The sequence below is a fragment of the Schistocerca piceifrons genome, chromosome 5 (genome assembly GCF_021461385.2).
Source record: "Schistocerca piceifrons isolate TAMUIC-IGC-003096 chromosome 5, iqSchPice1.1, whole genome shotgun sequence".
NCBI lineage: Eukaryota > Metazoa > Arthropoda > Insecta > Orthoptera > Acrididae > Schistocerca > Schistocerca piceifrons.
Window position 1 is genome coordinate 158396538 of NC_060142.1, and position 13881 is coordinate 158410418.

The 13881-nt window shown below is 42.6% G+C and overlaps 1 protein-coding gene across 4 annotated transcripts in view; it reads left to right on the forward strand.

Moving 5' to 3' along the window:
- Positions 1–13881, forward strand: part of LOC124797977 (speckle targeted PIP5K1A-regulated poly(A) polymerase-like) — a 254563-nt gene that overhangs the window by 89904 nt on the left and 150778 nt on the right. For all 4 annotated transcript variants that reach the window (XM_047261151.1, XM_047261150.1, XM_047261152.1 and 1 more), the window contains one exon: positions 10126–10280. In XM_047261151.1, the coding sequence (XP_047117107.1) occupies positions 10126–10280 (155 nt within the window). The remainder of the gene's footprint in view (positions 1–10125; positions 10281–13881) is intronic.

Here is a 13881-nt window from a genome sequence, read left to right on the forward strand (position 1 = left end):
ACATCAGAAATATAAAAGAAAAAAACCCACTAAGCATGCTACAACTGTGGTGAAACGTGTTTGGGTGTTAAAGCAAATCAATAATTTGTGTGCTTGCAAAAAGGCAGACGTACACTTCATTCATTATTAGAACTGATTTTATTTGCTCCATATAATTATAATATGGCACAAATTATTAATTGTAAATAAGAAGAAAATAACTATAATTAAATGTTCACAACAGATTTATTTACAAAATCCTGTTTTCATTATCATTTTACTTTCCATTTCTTGGCTTTGAGTGAAGGAAACTCATAATCAAGTCATTGATGTCAAATTTAGTAGCTGTGTCCTATTCTATCAAAAAGACAGCTATAACTTTTTTATCATTTTTAATGTGCTGAAACTGCATTGACAAGATGCTGCAGTCACTGGAATTGTCACAAGTATCCTCAAAGCCATTTCAGTGTTTGGAAAAGCATCTCGTAATCCATACTTTGGAGGGGGGTGGGGGCTGCCAAAGCTACAGAGCAAGAACCAACATATTTTGCCAACCCCCCCCCCCCCTTTTTTTTTTAATAAATCTGCAATAAACCACCAATGGTAACACACTCTTCAAAACCAGAAAATGATAAGGATCCTTTCTGGGGGTCAAACAAATAACAACTAATTCCTATAATCAGAGTACCTTCGACTCTATACCCGTACAACTGTTCCACTTCGAAGTCAGCTGCTAGCAGCTGGTGGGTAGCCTAACTCAACGTAAGAGACATCTCACAATTGTTGTGGAAGAGAGGATGGTCGACATAGCACACCGCTGGACCGGCTGATTTTCTCCGCACTCGGCGATTCGAGAACTGCCTGCTGAATGGCTGGGTACCGGCTTATCTAGCCCCGGGTGGAAGGATACTTCCATGACTATTTGCACTCATTTGATCGCCAGGAAATAGTTTGTTGATCGTCATGCCCCCTTCCTCTGCTGCTGGTTGATGCCCTGTGATGGACGTTGGCTGCACCTACATGTTTGTTATCAACTGTGGTACTTGCTTGTAAACACTCTTGCATCAGTGAGACTTCGGAGAGGAATCAGCAATTCGCATTGCTGGTCTGTCTGCGACGTTGCCACTGTTGTGGACATTGACGGAGCTGCATATCCAGAGAAGAGGGTCGGCTAAACATTTCAAGTAAGTCAACTGTAGTAAGAGAAGTGTGAAGTTCACAATCCAGTTTTACACCGGTTCTCTTGTCACCGAAACTGTTAGAACCTCAGACTGAAGGTACGGCACCGGAGGCGATGACAGCACTGGGCCTGGCCCACGATGGTGCCGTAGCCAGTTGAAATGCTTCCGATGGAGGGAACTGTTGTCGAGGACGACAGTTGCCATGGTGTGGCCTACAAGCATGGAGACTGTGGGAAACACCAGCATCCAGGCTGGATCCTTCGGAGAGAACCGCAGCCGCACTGAGACCAGAGCAACCAGACGAGAGGAAGCGGGAAACAGGAGTGACAAGGGCAGCAGTGCAGCTTCTCTGCCGGAGAGGACCCATCGTGACCAGAAGAATGATTCGTAGACAAGAAGAGGTCGAGGGGAGCTCCCTGGGAGTAATGTTGACAGTTTGACCGTCTGCGATTTAAACGTACAGACAAACCTTTCAGTCAACCCGTTGGATGCGTGATGGAACGGCGCCATATGGAGCAGGTGGATGTCTGACGTAGCACAGGAGGAAGTAAACTTTGCTGACATGAACTGAGGGCCGCTGTCTATCACAGTCGCCTCTGGTAGACCCATGATGGCGAAAATATGAGAGAGGGCTGGAATGGTGTGAGTGACGGTCGTCGAGGACATGTGTGCGACGTATGGAGAACCACTGCCAGTGTCCATCAAAATGAGCCAGTAAGACCCCAGGAATGGACCCGCAAAATCCAGATGGAGCCGGGACCACGGGGCAGTGGTCGTAGGCCACGGAATCAGGCATTGTGGTGGTGCCGACTGCAGACACTGACAGGAGGAGCAGGAACCAACCATGTGGTTGATGTCACTGTCCATTCCCTGCAAATAGACATGGTGGTGGGCGAGGTGCTTCCTCAGGATGATCCCTCAGTGCTCGACACGTAGGAGTGCAAGGACCCTGTGACAGAGGGAGGATGGTATCACGACACACCAACGATCAGTGTCCCGTAAGAGAAGAAGAACCCTGTCGCACACAGAAAAGTCTTTGTGACGAGGCCAGTAAGCCCAAACCTCTGGGTCCGACAACCTGATGATGATCGGATGGTCACCCGAGTTGAATGTGGCACAGAATCATCTGGAGAACCGGGAGGCTGTGTGCTGCGTAACGAGCTGGGCGTTCAGTGGCAACGCGACGACAGCAGAGGAGACCGTGTCATTCAGATGAAAACAAGCAACTGGATCTGCATCAAATTTGGAATCCGACCCCAACAGGAAGTCGAGAAAGAAGATCAGTGTTGGCATGGAGGGCCATGGCCCAGTAACAGATGTTGTAGGTATACCCTGCAAGGAACAATGCCCAGCGCTGCAGGTAATGAGTGGTTCGGGTAGGGGTGGCGGATGTGGCGCCGAACACAGAGACCAAGTGCGTGTGGTCCATGTAGAGCGTGAACTGGTGGCCGTAGATGATGTCGTGGAACTTCTTGAATCCAAATACGATGGCTAAGATCTTCTCCTCGATGTGGCAATAATTTCGCTGTGCATGTGATAGGGTTTCCGAGGCGAAAACCACTAGGCGCTCAACACCATCAATGATATGAGACAACACAGCCCCCAGCCCATAATCCGATGCATCAGTGGCCAAAATAAGTGGCTTGGCGGGGTCGTATGGGACGAACCATGGTGGAGCGAGAAGAGCAGATTTGAGACACTGGAAAGCCCGATCACATTCCGGCGACGAGGTTGAGGGAGCGTTCTTGCAAAGCAGGTGATGCAGAGGCTCTGCCAGAGCCACAGCATGTGGGATGTAACGCCGATAAAAGGCGAGTTGACCTAAGAGGGATTTGAGTTGGGATACATTTGTTGGTGTCAAGAGCCGCTGAATGGCCTCACGGCATTGCAGCATTGGGAAAATGCCCGTGGCACTCAAGACATGGACCGCTGAGGCTGAATCGTGGATCTCAAGACCAAGAGAATGGAAAAGATCCATCCGCAACAGATTAGTGGCTGTGGGGGCGGCTAGGACCAAAACTCGGGTGGTGACGTCATGAGAATGATACTACACCTGTGCCAGGAACCACCGCTGCAAGCGGATAATATCATTATTATAGCTCTTCAAGGGCGTCGGGAATGGGTGGAGCATTGGAGCACACAAGCAGTGGTGAGGGTTGCCATTAATAGTAGTAGCCGAGGACCCTGTGTCCAACTGGAAATGGAGAGGAGTTCCGTTGATCTGGACCATCAGAGTGATGGACGCCACCGTGTATGGGAGGACCGTCTGGACAAAGGAGATACCCAGCAGCTTGTCAAAATGCTCTAAGACTGAGTCTAGAGGGTCCAGTGGTGTGAGGACCACGTCCATTGACAAAGAGTAGCAGCAAATGTCGGACCGCAGGCAGAACGACAATCACGGCGCTGATGCGTAACAAAGCATTGATGACAGGAGGGCAACCTCAGATGTTGCTGAGCCCAAGAACTGAGAACCTGGTCAGGAGGAGGAGGAGGAGGAGGCGGCAGTGGGGCACCTGCTGTGGGCTGTCAGCCTGGTCGCTGCTCCAGTGACTGTGGCTCCAAGCGACGACAGGGCGGCCGTGCAACAAGGTATTGAGTGCCGCAAACAGACTGGAAGACTGTTCATGGGCACGAATGAGCGACAGACACATGTCCAAGGAGTGATTCTTCAGCTTCAACAGATCTGTTCGCAGGGCAGTGTCAGGAGCATGGACCAGAATCATGTCACGAACAAGGACTGAACCATACGACTGCTTACACCCCAGGTTGGCACCAGAGGACCGACAGTCCCGAGAGAGCCCTTGAAGGCAAGCAATCCATTCTCTGTAAGACTGCAATGGAAGCTTCTGACAGCTGAAGAACATGTGGAGAGCTGCCGCAACATGGACCTGGGCATCAAAATACTCTGCTAAACTGGTGGACAGCTGTTCGTAAGGGAAGGCATGGGGTTCCACCTTCGGATGCAACTGCTGCACTAAGCGATAAAAGTCAGGATGCTGGCTGGTGTCGATGATTCCATTGGCAAGGAAATGTTGTTCCAAGTGAGCTGCATATTACTCCACAGTTCAATAGACTTGTCAAACGGTGGGAACACGGTAGGAGTGGCCGACAGCGGAAAAACAGGAGAAATGCTAGTCAAAGCCTGCAGACACTGAATCAGAAGTTCATTGATGTGTTGCATATGATCTAACAGCACACAGATGCTAGCCGATGGTGCATCTAAACCCCGAATACCTTCCACCGTGTTGGCAAAGAACGGAGCAGTGCAGGAATTTGAACAAACTCGTCACCACTGCTAAATCTACAGAGCAAGAACCAGCTTGTTAGCCACCCCCCCCCCCCCCCCCCTTTTTGTAAAGGATACTACAATAAACTACCAACAGTAACACACTCTTCAAAACCAAAAAAATAATAAGGATCCCGTCTGTGGATCAAGCAAATAACAACTAATTCCTATAGTCAGAGTTCCCTTCGACTCTATACCTGTACAACTGTTCCACGTCAAAGGCAGCTGTAAGCAGCTGGTAGATAGCCTAACACCACGGAAGTGATGTATCACAATTGTTGTGGAAGAGAGGATGGTTGTAGTGCTGAATGGCCGGGCACTGGCTTATCTGGCTCTGGGTGGAAGGGTATTTCCAGAGCTATTTGCACACATGTGATTTCCAGGAAATAGTTCATTGATCATCATGCCTCCTTTGTCTGCTACTGGTTTATGTCCTGTGATGGATGTTGGCTGCACCTACGTGTTTGTTGTCAACTGTGGTACTTGCTTGTAAACACTCTTGCGTTGCCGAGACTTCGCCGCAGAGTCGGCAACCAGCATCGCTGGTCTGTCTGCGGTGTTGCCACTGCAGTAGGCTTCAAAGTATCCAAATGTCAACACTCTTCATCAGCTCTTTCTGCTAAAATTTGAAAGGCTCTATTTAGTTTACTAGTTCTGCTGTATCATTAGTTTTGCTGTTGCTGCACCAAAACCAGCTGCATATTTTTCAAAATAAGATACAGAGCCCTCTTTTAAGGCATTCCTGGTTGGAATCAAAATTGATATGAAATTGTGTGGTATATCCGAGGTCTGTTTACCATTTCACTAATTGTTCTATCAAATATGTTGAAGTACTCTAACTTGAGCAGTTTCACTCCAGCCCTCAGTTGGCAGAAATATGTAGCGTTCGTCAAGTAGGGTATACGAGGTGCTATCCAAAATTTTCAAGACTGGTGCTGGCATCTGTTGAAAACCTCACCTTTGGACTAATGGTCACCATCAACCTTGATGTAGTTCCCATGCGTGTGTACACACCGGTCCCAGTGCTTCTGCCACTGGTCAAACATTTTCTGGAAGTCCTGTTCTTTGAGGGTGTTTACCACCACCAGTATTGCTTCTTGAATCCTCTCTAGAGTGTCGAACCGATGGCCTTTCAACTTGAGTTTCAGTGTGGGAATAGCGCGAAGTTGCAAGGTGCCAAATCTGGCGAGTATGGTGGGTGAGGTACAACCGCCATGTTGTTTTTTGCCAAAAGGGTCCTGATGAGCAAGGATGTGTGACACTGCGCGTTGTCGTGATGCAGCAGCCACTTCCCTTGACACAAACACAAAACTTCGGGCCGTCGTCGCTGCACGTTTTCATGGAGCTGTCGCAAAACGCCACAGTAGTATGTGGAATTCACTGTTTGGTTGGGTGGGACGAATTTATGCACAATTCCCTTGGTATCAAAGAAAACAATGATCGTGCTCTTCACTTTGCTCTTCACCTGTCTCGCTTTTTTGGGTCTTGGAGAGCCCGGACTCTTCCACTGGGACGACGATGATTGCTTTGTCTCTGGTTCGTGACGGTAAATCATTACAAGGGTCTCCGTAGCACTTTTCCCGAGATTTGCAGAGAGCTTGATACACATACCCTGTTCTGTTCGCGGATCCTTCATAAAATCACCACACATCAAACATTGAGTATTACGGAAATCACTGTGGACATGCAACACGTCTCCCCAGCTGAATGCCACTCTGCACACTGACTTATCTGATATGCAGCTTAGTGATGCAAAGATCTACTACTCCTACTTTCCTGATGGCAGCACTAGTCCCGAAAATTCTGGATTCCACCTCATGTGTTTCAGAACCAGCTTGTGAATGTTCGAGGTCCTACAACATCCCACCGAAGCAGCAGAAAAAACGCCATTGCTGAACATGAGCTAGCTGAGTAGGCAGCAGTTATACGAACCAGTTATTGTGGCAGCCATTTCTTATGATGTTACTTGAACAAAATGACTCTGTAATAAGAGTGAATTTAGTCTTGGGCCAAGGGAAAGGCTTCCTGTAAGCAGAAGGTTGAAACTTGTGGGCCTGTAGAACTCGCGTATCTCTATGGGTTAGTTTTTAATCCTCTTTCTTGCTTTTTTTTCCACACATTTTGTGCACCCCTTCTGTTACCTGCCAGTAAGTATAGTGTCATTCGTGAAGAATGGAGGAGATGATGTTATAATATGGGGTTGTTTTTCATGGTGAGTGTGCAGTCTCCAGGGTCAGTCTGACCTTTGAGCTGACTTACACAGCCAGTTATAGGGGGACAGACATGCAGTTTAATGTAACTCCTTTCACATCAACAAACTTTGCCAGAGGTGTAAGGAATGATAAGTGAGAGATAAATATCCTAGGATTGACTAGAGATCGAACCCATGACCTTTGGAATTGTATTTTAGCACTTTACCACTGAGCCATTGAGCAATTGCACTTACAAAAACGCAAAATGCAGAAGGATATGAACACATTTTATAGCATTCTGTACTGCGTATGTTAGAGGGACAACTTAGAAATAATGATTGTGACAGCATTACAAGACACCCTGCCATAAAGCAGTATCTGTGAGACAATATAATTCAAGAAATGGCGTGATCTGTCCAGAATCCCAACCTAAACTTAATGGAATACCTTTGGGATGAGTTAGATTGTTGACTTCACTCTAGACCACAGTGTCCAGTATGTCCTCTGGTTTTGGCTCTTGAGCAAGGGTGGGCTGTCATTCCTCCACAGACACCTTATTGGAAATGTCCCCAGCAGGTGCAAGCTCCCATATAGACTATAGGTGGACACACACCTAATATTAACATCCACTAATAAGTGTCTGGATACTTTTGATCAGATAATGTAGAAAAGCATATGCAAGATGCAATTTTGTCATATGATGACATGATGGAGACCGTGGCTGTTGTTTGAAGACAAATGTTGATGGTGTTGAGACAGCAACCAGCCACAAATTTACTTTCAGTTCCTTTATTCAAAGGGTACCGTTACCGGTTTCGAATCGTTGTGATTCATCCTCAGACGGTTTACACGTTTTCGTTATAACATGTGTGTTTTTTACAGATTAATTGTCCTAAAATATAAATAACACATAATTATAAACACACCACACACACATGGTTGCGTTACAGATTTTCGTTGCATGTGACTTACGTGAAACGTCTGTTTGGAGTGTTTGTTTTCATAACATTCGTCCAACAGATATGAATACATTCCCACTGCTTTCTTATTGTAGCACACGTAAATTTTTCTCACTGAACACTTGAGATTTGTCACTGAGAAGATTTCTACCACACACCACATGTTTTGATACATACAAAGAGCTTACAAGCATATGAGTATCAAAGATGCTATGATATGTCGTAACATTTGACGATGATGTCCTATGTTTGAAAAGGATCATATATTCATTTACGCAACTGTAATGCCTTTTACACTAATACAGAGACATTGTTTTTTTTTTTAGTTGTTACATCAATTATATAGTTTATATATAGTACTGTATAGGTAAAATAGTACATTATTTGATTACATTTAGCATCATGAGAATTGTAGTAACATATAAATTTGCTACTTGATCTGTAGATAGGCGTACTAATATTATTTGCTTTGGAGGTTGGAAAGTAATTTCTGGAATTTTTTCAGGAAAGGGGTGTTAGCTAACTGTTCTTTAAGGATATAGTCTGGGTTGCTGTTTTTGTGTATGTGTATTTCTATTTCTTCTAATATATTCATAGTGGCTCCTTTTTCTGCTAGATGTAAAATTTTTTAAGTTCTCCTCAATATTTCTCACTGAATGGTTTTCTTCAGCAATATGGGCTGCAAATGCAGATTTGTTCAAGTTACCAAGTCTTAAAGCATCAATGTGTTCTTTGTATCTAATTTCAAAACTTCTGCCTGTCTGTCCAATGTAGAATTTTGGGCACGTATCGCATTTGAGTTTGTATATTCCTTATTTACGGAATAGACTCTTGGGGGTATTTATTTACATCATGGATTACTTTTTGTTGTAATTTATTATTTGTGGAAAAGCTGATTGTGATATTTTTCTTTTTAAATAAGTTTGCTATTTGGTATGATAGTGGGCCTATGTATGGGAGAGTAGCATATTGAGGTTTGGCTTCTGTGGCACACTGATTTGGCTTGAAGTGACTGCTGTGAAGTGGATCTGTGGTTTTTGTCTGCATTATGTTGTGGAGTTCACAGCAGTCACTTCAAGCCAAATCAGTGTGCCACAGAAGCCAAACCTCAATATGCTACTCTCCCATACATAGGCCCACTATCATACCAAATATCAAACTTATTTAAAAAGAAAAATATCGCAATCAGCTTTTCCACAAATAATAAATTACAACAAAAAGTAATCCATGATGTAAATAAATACCCCCAAGAGTCTATTCCATAAATCAGGAATATACAAATTCAAATGCGATACATGCCCAAAATTCTACATTGGACAGACAGGCAGAAGTTTTGAAATTAGATACAAAGAACACATTGATGCTTTAAGACTTGGTAACCTGAACAAATCTGCATTTGCAGCCCATATTGCTGAAGAAAACCATTCAATGGGAAACATTGAGGACAACTTAAAAATTTTACATCTAGCAGAAAAAGGAGCCACTATGAATATATTAGAAGAAACAGAAATACACACACACAAAAACAGCACCTCAGACTATATCCTTAATGAACAAACAGAGTTAGCTAACACCTCTTTCCTGAATAATTCCAAAAATTATTTTCCAACCTCCAAAGCAAATAATATTAGTATGCCTATCTGCAGATCAAGTAATAAATTTATATGTTACTATAATTCTCATGATGCTAAATGTAATCAAATAATGTACTATTTTACCTACACAGTACTATATATAAACTTTATAATTGATGTAACAATATCAACTATGATCCTTCCAAACATAGGACATCATCATCAAATGTTACGATATATCATAGCATCTTTGATACTCATATGTTTGTAAACTCTCTGTATGTATCAAAACATGTGGTGTGTGGTAGAAATCTTCTCAGTGACAAATCTCAAGTGTTCAGTGAGAAAAATTTACGTGTACTACGATAAGAATGCAGTGGGAATGTATTCACATCTGCTGGACGAATGTTATGAAAACAGACACTCCAAACGGACGTTTCACCTAAGTCACATGCAACGAAAATATGTAACGCAACCATCTGTGTGTGGCGTGTTTATAATTATGTGTTATTTATATTTTAGAACAATTAATCTGTAAAAAACACACCACATGTTATAAAGAAAACTTGTAAACCGTCTGAGGATGAATCACAACGATTCGAAATCGGTAACGGCACCCCTTGAATAAAGGAACTGACAGTAAATTTGTGGCTGGTTGCGATGCCAACACCGTCAGCATATGCAAGACATGTTGAATAATTTGTAAGTAGAAAAGCCTGTAACATTAAATAATATTTCTTATTAACCAGTTTCTCTGTGTATTGTTTTTTCTGATGTAGACCATATATTCTCAATGGAAGGGGAGTTTCATAGGTAGAGACAGATTTGCAGCTTTGGCATATCAGTGTAATTATGAACACTAAGATTAAAAAGATCACCACTAAAGCAGAAGTTTGTTAGCTGATATGAACTCTTTGTGTACAAATTTAACTTTCTAAATTATGTGCATTACAGCCGATCCAGCTCCAGTCCCGGATTCTGATGTAGATCCCACAGAACTTATATCTATTCTTGAAGGGGCTCATTCTAATGGCGTAAGAGATGTTGATGCCTTAATTGACTTGGCAGTCCAGACTGTGAGGTTACAGGATCCCGAGCGAAACCGCAAGGTTTGTAAATCTAATTACATTGGTGTGTGTGTGTGTGTGTGTGTGTGTGTGTGTGTGTGTGTGTTGCTTTAGTTGGGAGCATCAGAAATGTGCTTTCCATACAGAACATATCATTGTGCATCAAATTAGTATTCGTGTGTGGGGGGAGACATGATAATGATAATTGGACTTCCTGTGGACTGTAGATGTGAGGTAGAGGAAAAGATACTGATGAATGACAAGAGTCATCGAAGTAGTAATTCAGTCAAAACATTTGAATATGCCTACATGAAAGTATCCAGTTTCATCGTGTGTCTGGTAAGCAAAGCATTCTCATCCGTCATTAAAGTCTCTTATATTTTTCTATATATACATATTCACTCAAAACATACACAAGCAAAGGTAATCTGGGACTATTGCCGATGATGCTGTAGTTTATAGGAAAGCACTGTCATTCACTGACTGTGGATGGACGGACACAGGACTACATAGACAGAATTTCTATTTGGTGTGATGAATGGCAGCTTGCTCTAAATGTAAGTTAATGCAGATTAGTTGGAAAAACAATCCTGTAATGTTTGAATAGAATTATAGTCGTGTTCTGCTTGACAAACACACGCCGATTAAATACCTAGGTGTAATATTGCAAAGTGATTTGAAATGGAATGAGCACACAGGATCTGTTGTGGGGATGATGAATGGTTGGTTTCAGATTATGGAGAGAATTTTAGTTAAGTGTAGTTGATCTATAAAGGAGACCACATATAGAACACTTATGCCACACAAATTTGACAGACTGCATGCATTTCCCTACTCCATGGCTAGTTCACAGTCCAGAAAGCAGTTTCACCTGCTGACAACACTCAGCAGCTACATGCCCCATTGTCAAGAAAAACAATGGTGTATCAACTATTGGTCTCATCCATTCGAACTTTAAAGAACAGTCACTGCTGTACTACCCTCACATCTCAAAAATTATTTAATGAATAGGTTTTTGGTATAAAAATACAGAAAGCGCTAACAAGGCAAAAAGTAGAGGAGAGAAAAAACGTGAAAGAAAATCTCTAATATTCTCTAAGGCTACATGCAAAGAGTTCTTAGTCATACAATATATGAGGGTAAGTCAAATGAAAACCTTAAATTTGTAATGTTGTTGTTGTTGTTGTGGTCTTCAGTCCTGAGACTGGTTTGATGCAGCTCTCCATGCTACTCTATCCTGTGCAAGCTTCTTCATCTCCCAGTACTTAGTGCAACCTACATCCTTCTAAATCTGCTTAGTGTATTCATCTCTTGGTCTCCCTCTACGATTTTTACCCTCCACGCTGCCCTCCAATACTAAATTGGTGATCCCTTGATGCCTCAGAACATGTTCTACCAACCGATCCATTCTTCTAGTCAAGTTGTGCCACAAGCTTCTCTTCTCCCCAATTCTATTCAACGCCTCCTCATTAGTTATGTGATCTACCCATCTAATATTCAGCATTCTTCTGTAGCACCACATTTCGAAAGCTTTTATTCTCTTCTTGTCCAAACTATTTATCGTCCATGTTTCACTTCCATACATCGCTACACTCCATACAAATACTTTCAGAAACGACTTCCTGACACTTAAATCTATACTCAATGTTAACAAATTTCTCTTCTTCAGAAACGCTTTCCTTGCCATTGCCAGTCTATATTTTATATCCTCTCTACTTCGACCATCATCAGTTATTTTGCTCCCCAAATAGCAAAACTTGTTTACTACTTTAAGTGTCTCATTTCCTAATCTAATTCCCTCAGCATCACCCAACTTAATTCGACTATATTCCATTATCATCATTTTCCTTTTGTTGAAGTTCATCTTATATCCTCCTTTCAAGACACTGTCCATTTCGTTCAACTGCTCTTCCAAGTCCCTTGCTGTCTCTGACAGAATTACAATGTCATTGGTGAACCTCAAAGTTTTTATTTCTTCTCCATGGATTTTAATACCTACTCCGAATTTTTCTTTTGTTTCCTTTACTGCTTGCTCAATATACAGATCGAATAACATCAGGGAGAGGCTACAACCCTGTCTCACTCCCTTCCCAACCACTGCTTCCCTATCGTGCCCCTCGACTCTTACAACTGCCATCTGGTTTCTCTACAAATTGTAAATAGCCTTTCGCTCCCTGTATTTTACCCCTGCCACCTTTAGAATTTGAAAGAGAGTATTCCAGTCAACATTGTCAAAAGCTTTCTCTAAATCTACAAATGCTAGAAATGTAGGTTTGCTTTTCCTTAATCTTACTTCTAAGATAAGTCATAAGGTCAGTATTGCCTCATGTGTTCCAACATTTCTACAGAATCCAAACTGATCTTCGCGAGAGCGGCTTCTACCAGTTTTTCCATTTGTCTGTAAAGAATTCACGTTAGTATTTTGCAGCTGTGACTTACTAGACCGATAGTTCGGTAATTTTCTCATCTGTCAACACATGCTTTCTTTGGGTTTGGAATTATTGTATTCTTCTTGAAGTCTGACGGTCTTTCGCCTGTCTCATACATCTTGCTCACCAGATGATAGAGTTTTGTCAGGACTGGCTCTCCCAAGGTCGTCAGTAGTTCTAATGGAATGTTGTCTACTCCTGGGGCCTTGTTTCGACTCAGGTCTTTCAGTGCTCTTTCAAACTCTTCACGCAGTATCTTATCTCCCATTTCATCTTCATCTACATCCTCTTCCATTTCTATAATATTGTCCTCAAGTACATCACCCTTGTATAGACCCTCTATATACTCCTTCCACCTATCTGCTTTCCCTTCTTTGCTTAGGACTGGGTTTCCATCTGAGCTCTTGATATTCATACAAGTGGCTCTCATTTCTCCAAAGGTCTCTTTAATTTTCCTGTAGGCAGTATCTATCTTGCCCCTAGTGAGATAAGCCTCTACATCCTTACATTTGTCCTCTAGCCATCCCTGCTTAGCCATTTTGCACTTCCTGTTGATCTCATTTTTGAGACGTTTGTATTCCTTTTTGCCTGCTTCATTTACTGCATTTTTATATTTTCTCCCTTCATCAGTTAAATTCAATATATCTTCTGTTACCCAAGGATTTCTACTAGCCCTCATCTTTTCACGTAATTGAGCTTCTGCTGCCTTCACTATTTCATCCCTCAAAGCTACCCATTCTTCTTCTACTGTATTTCTTTCTCCCATTCCTGTCAATTGTTCGCTTATGCTCTCCCTGGAACTCTGTACAACCTCTGGTTTACTAAGTTTATCCAGGTCCCACCTCCTTAAATTCCCAACTTTTTGCAGTTTCTTCAGTTTTAATCTACAGTTCATAACCAATTGATTGTGGTCAGAGTCCACATCTGCCCCTGGAAATGTCTTACAGTTTAAAACCTGGTTCCTAAATCTCTGTCTTAACATTATATAATCTATCTCATACCTTCTAGTATCTCCAGGATTCTTCCATGTATACAACCTTATTTCATGATTCTTGAACTAAGTGTTAGCTATGATTTAGTTATCCCCTGTGCAAGATTCTACCAGGCGGCTTCCTCTTTCATTTCTTCCCCCCAATCCATATTCACCTACTATGTTTCCTTCTCTCCCTTTTCCTACTCTCGAATTCCAGTCACCCATGACTATTAAATTTTCG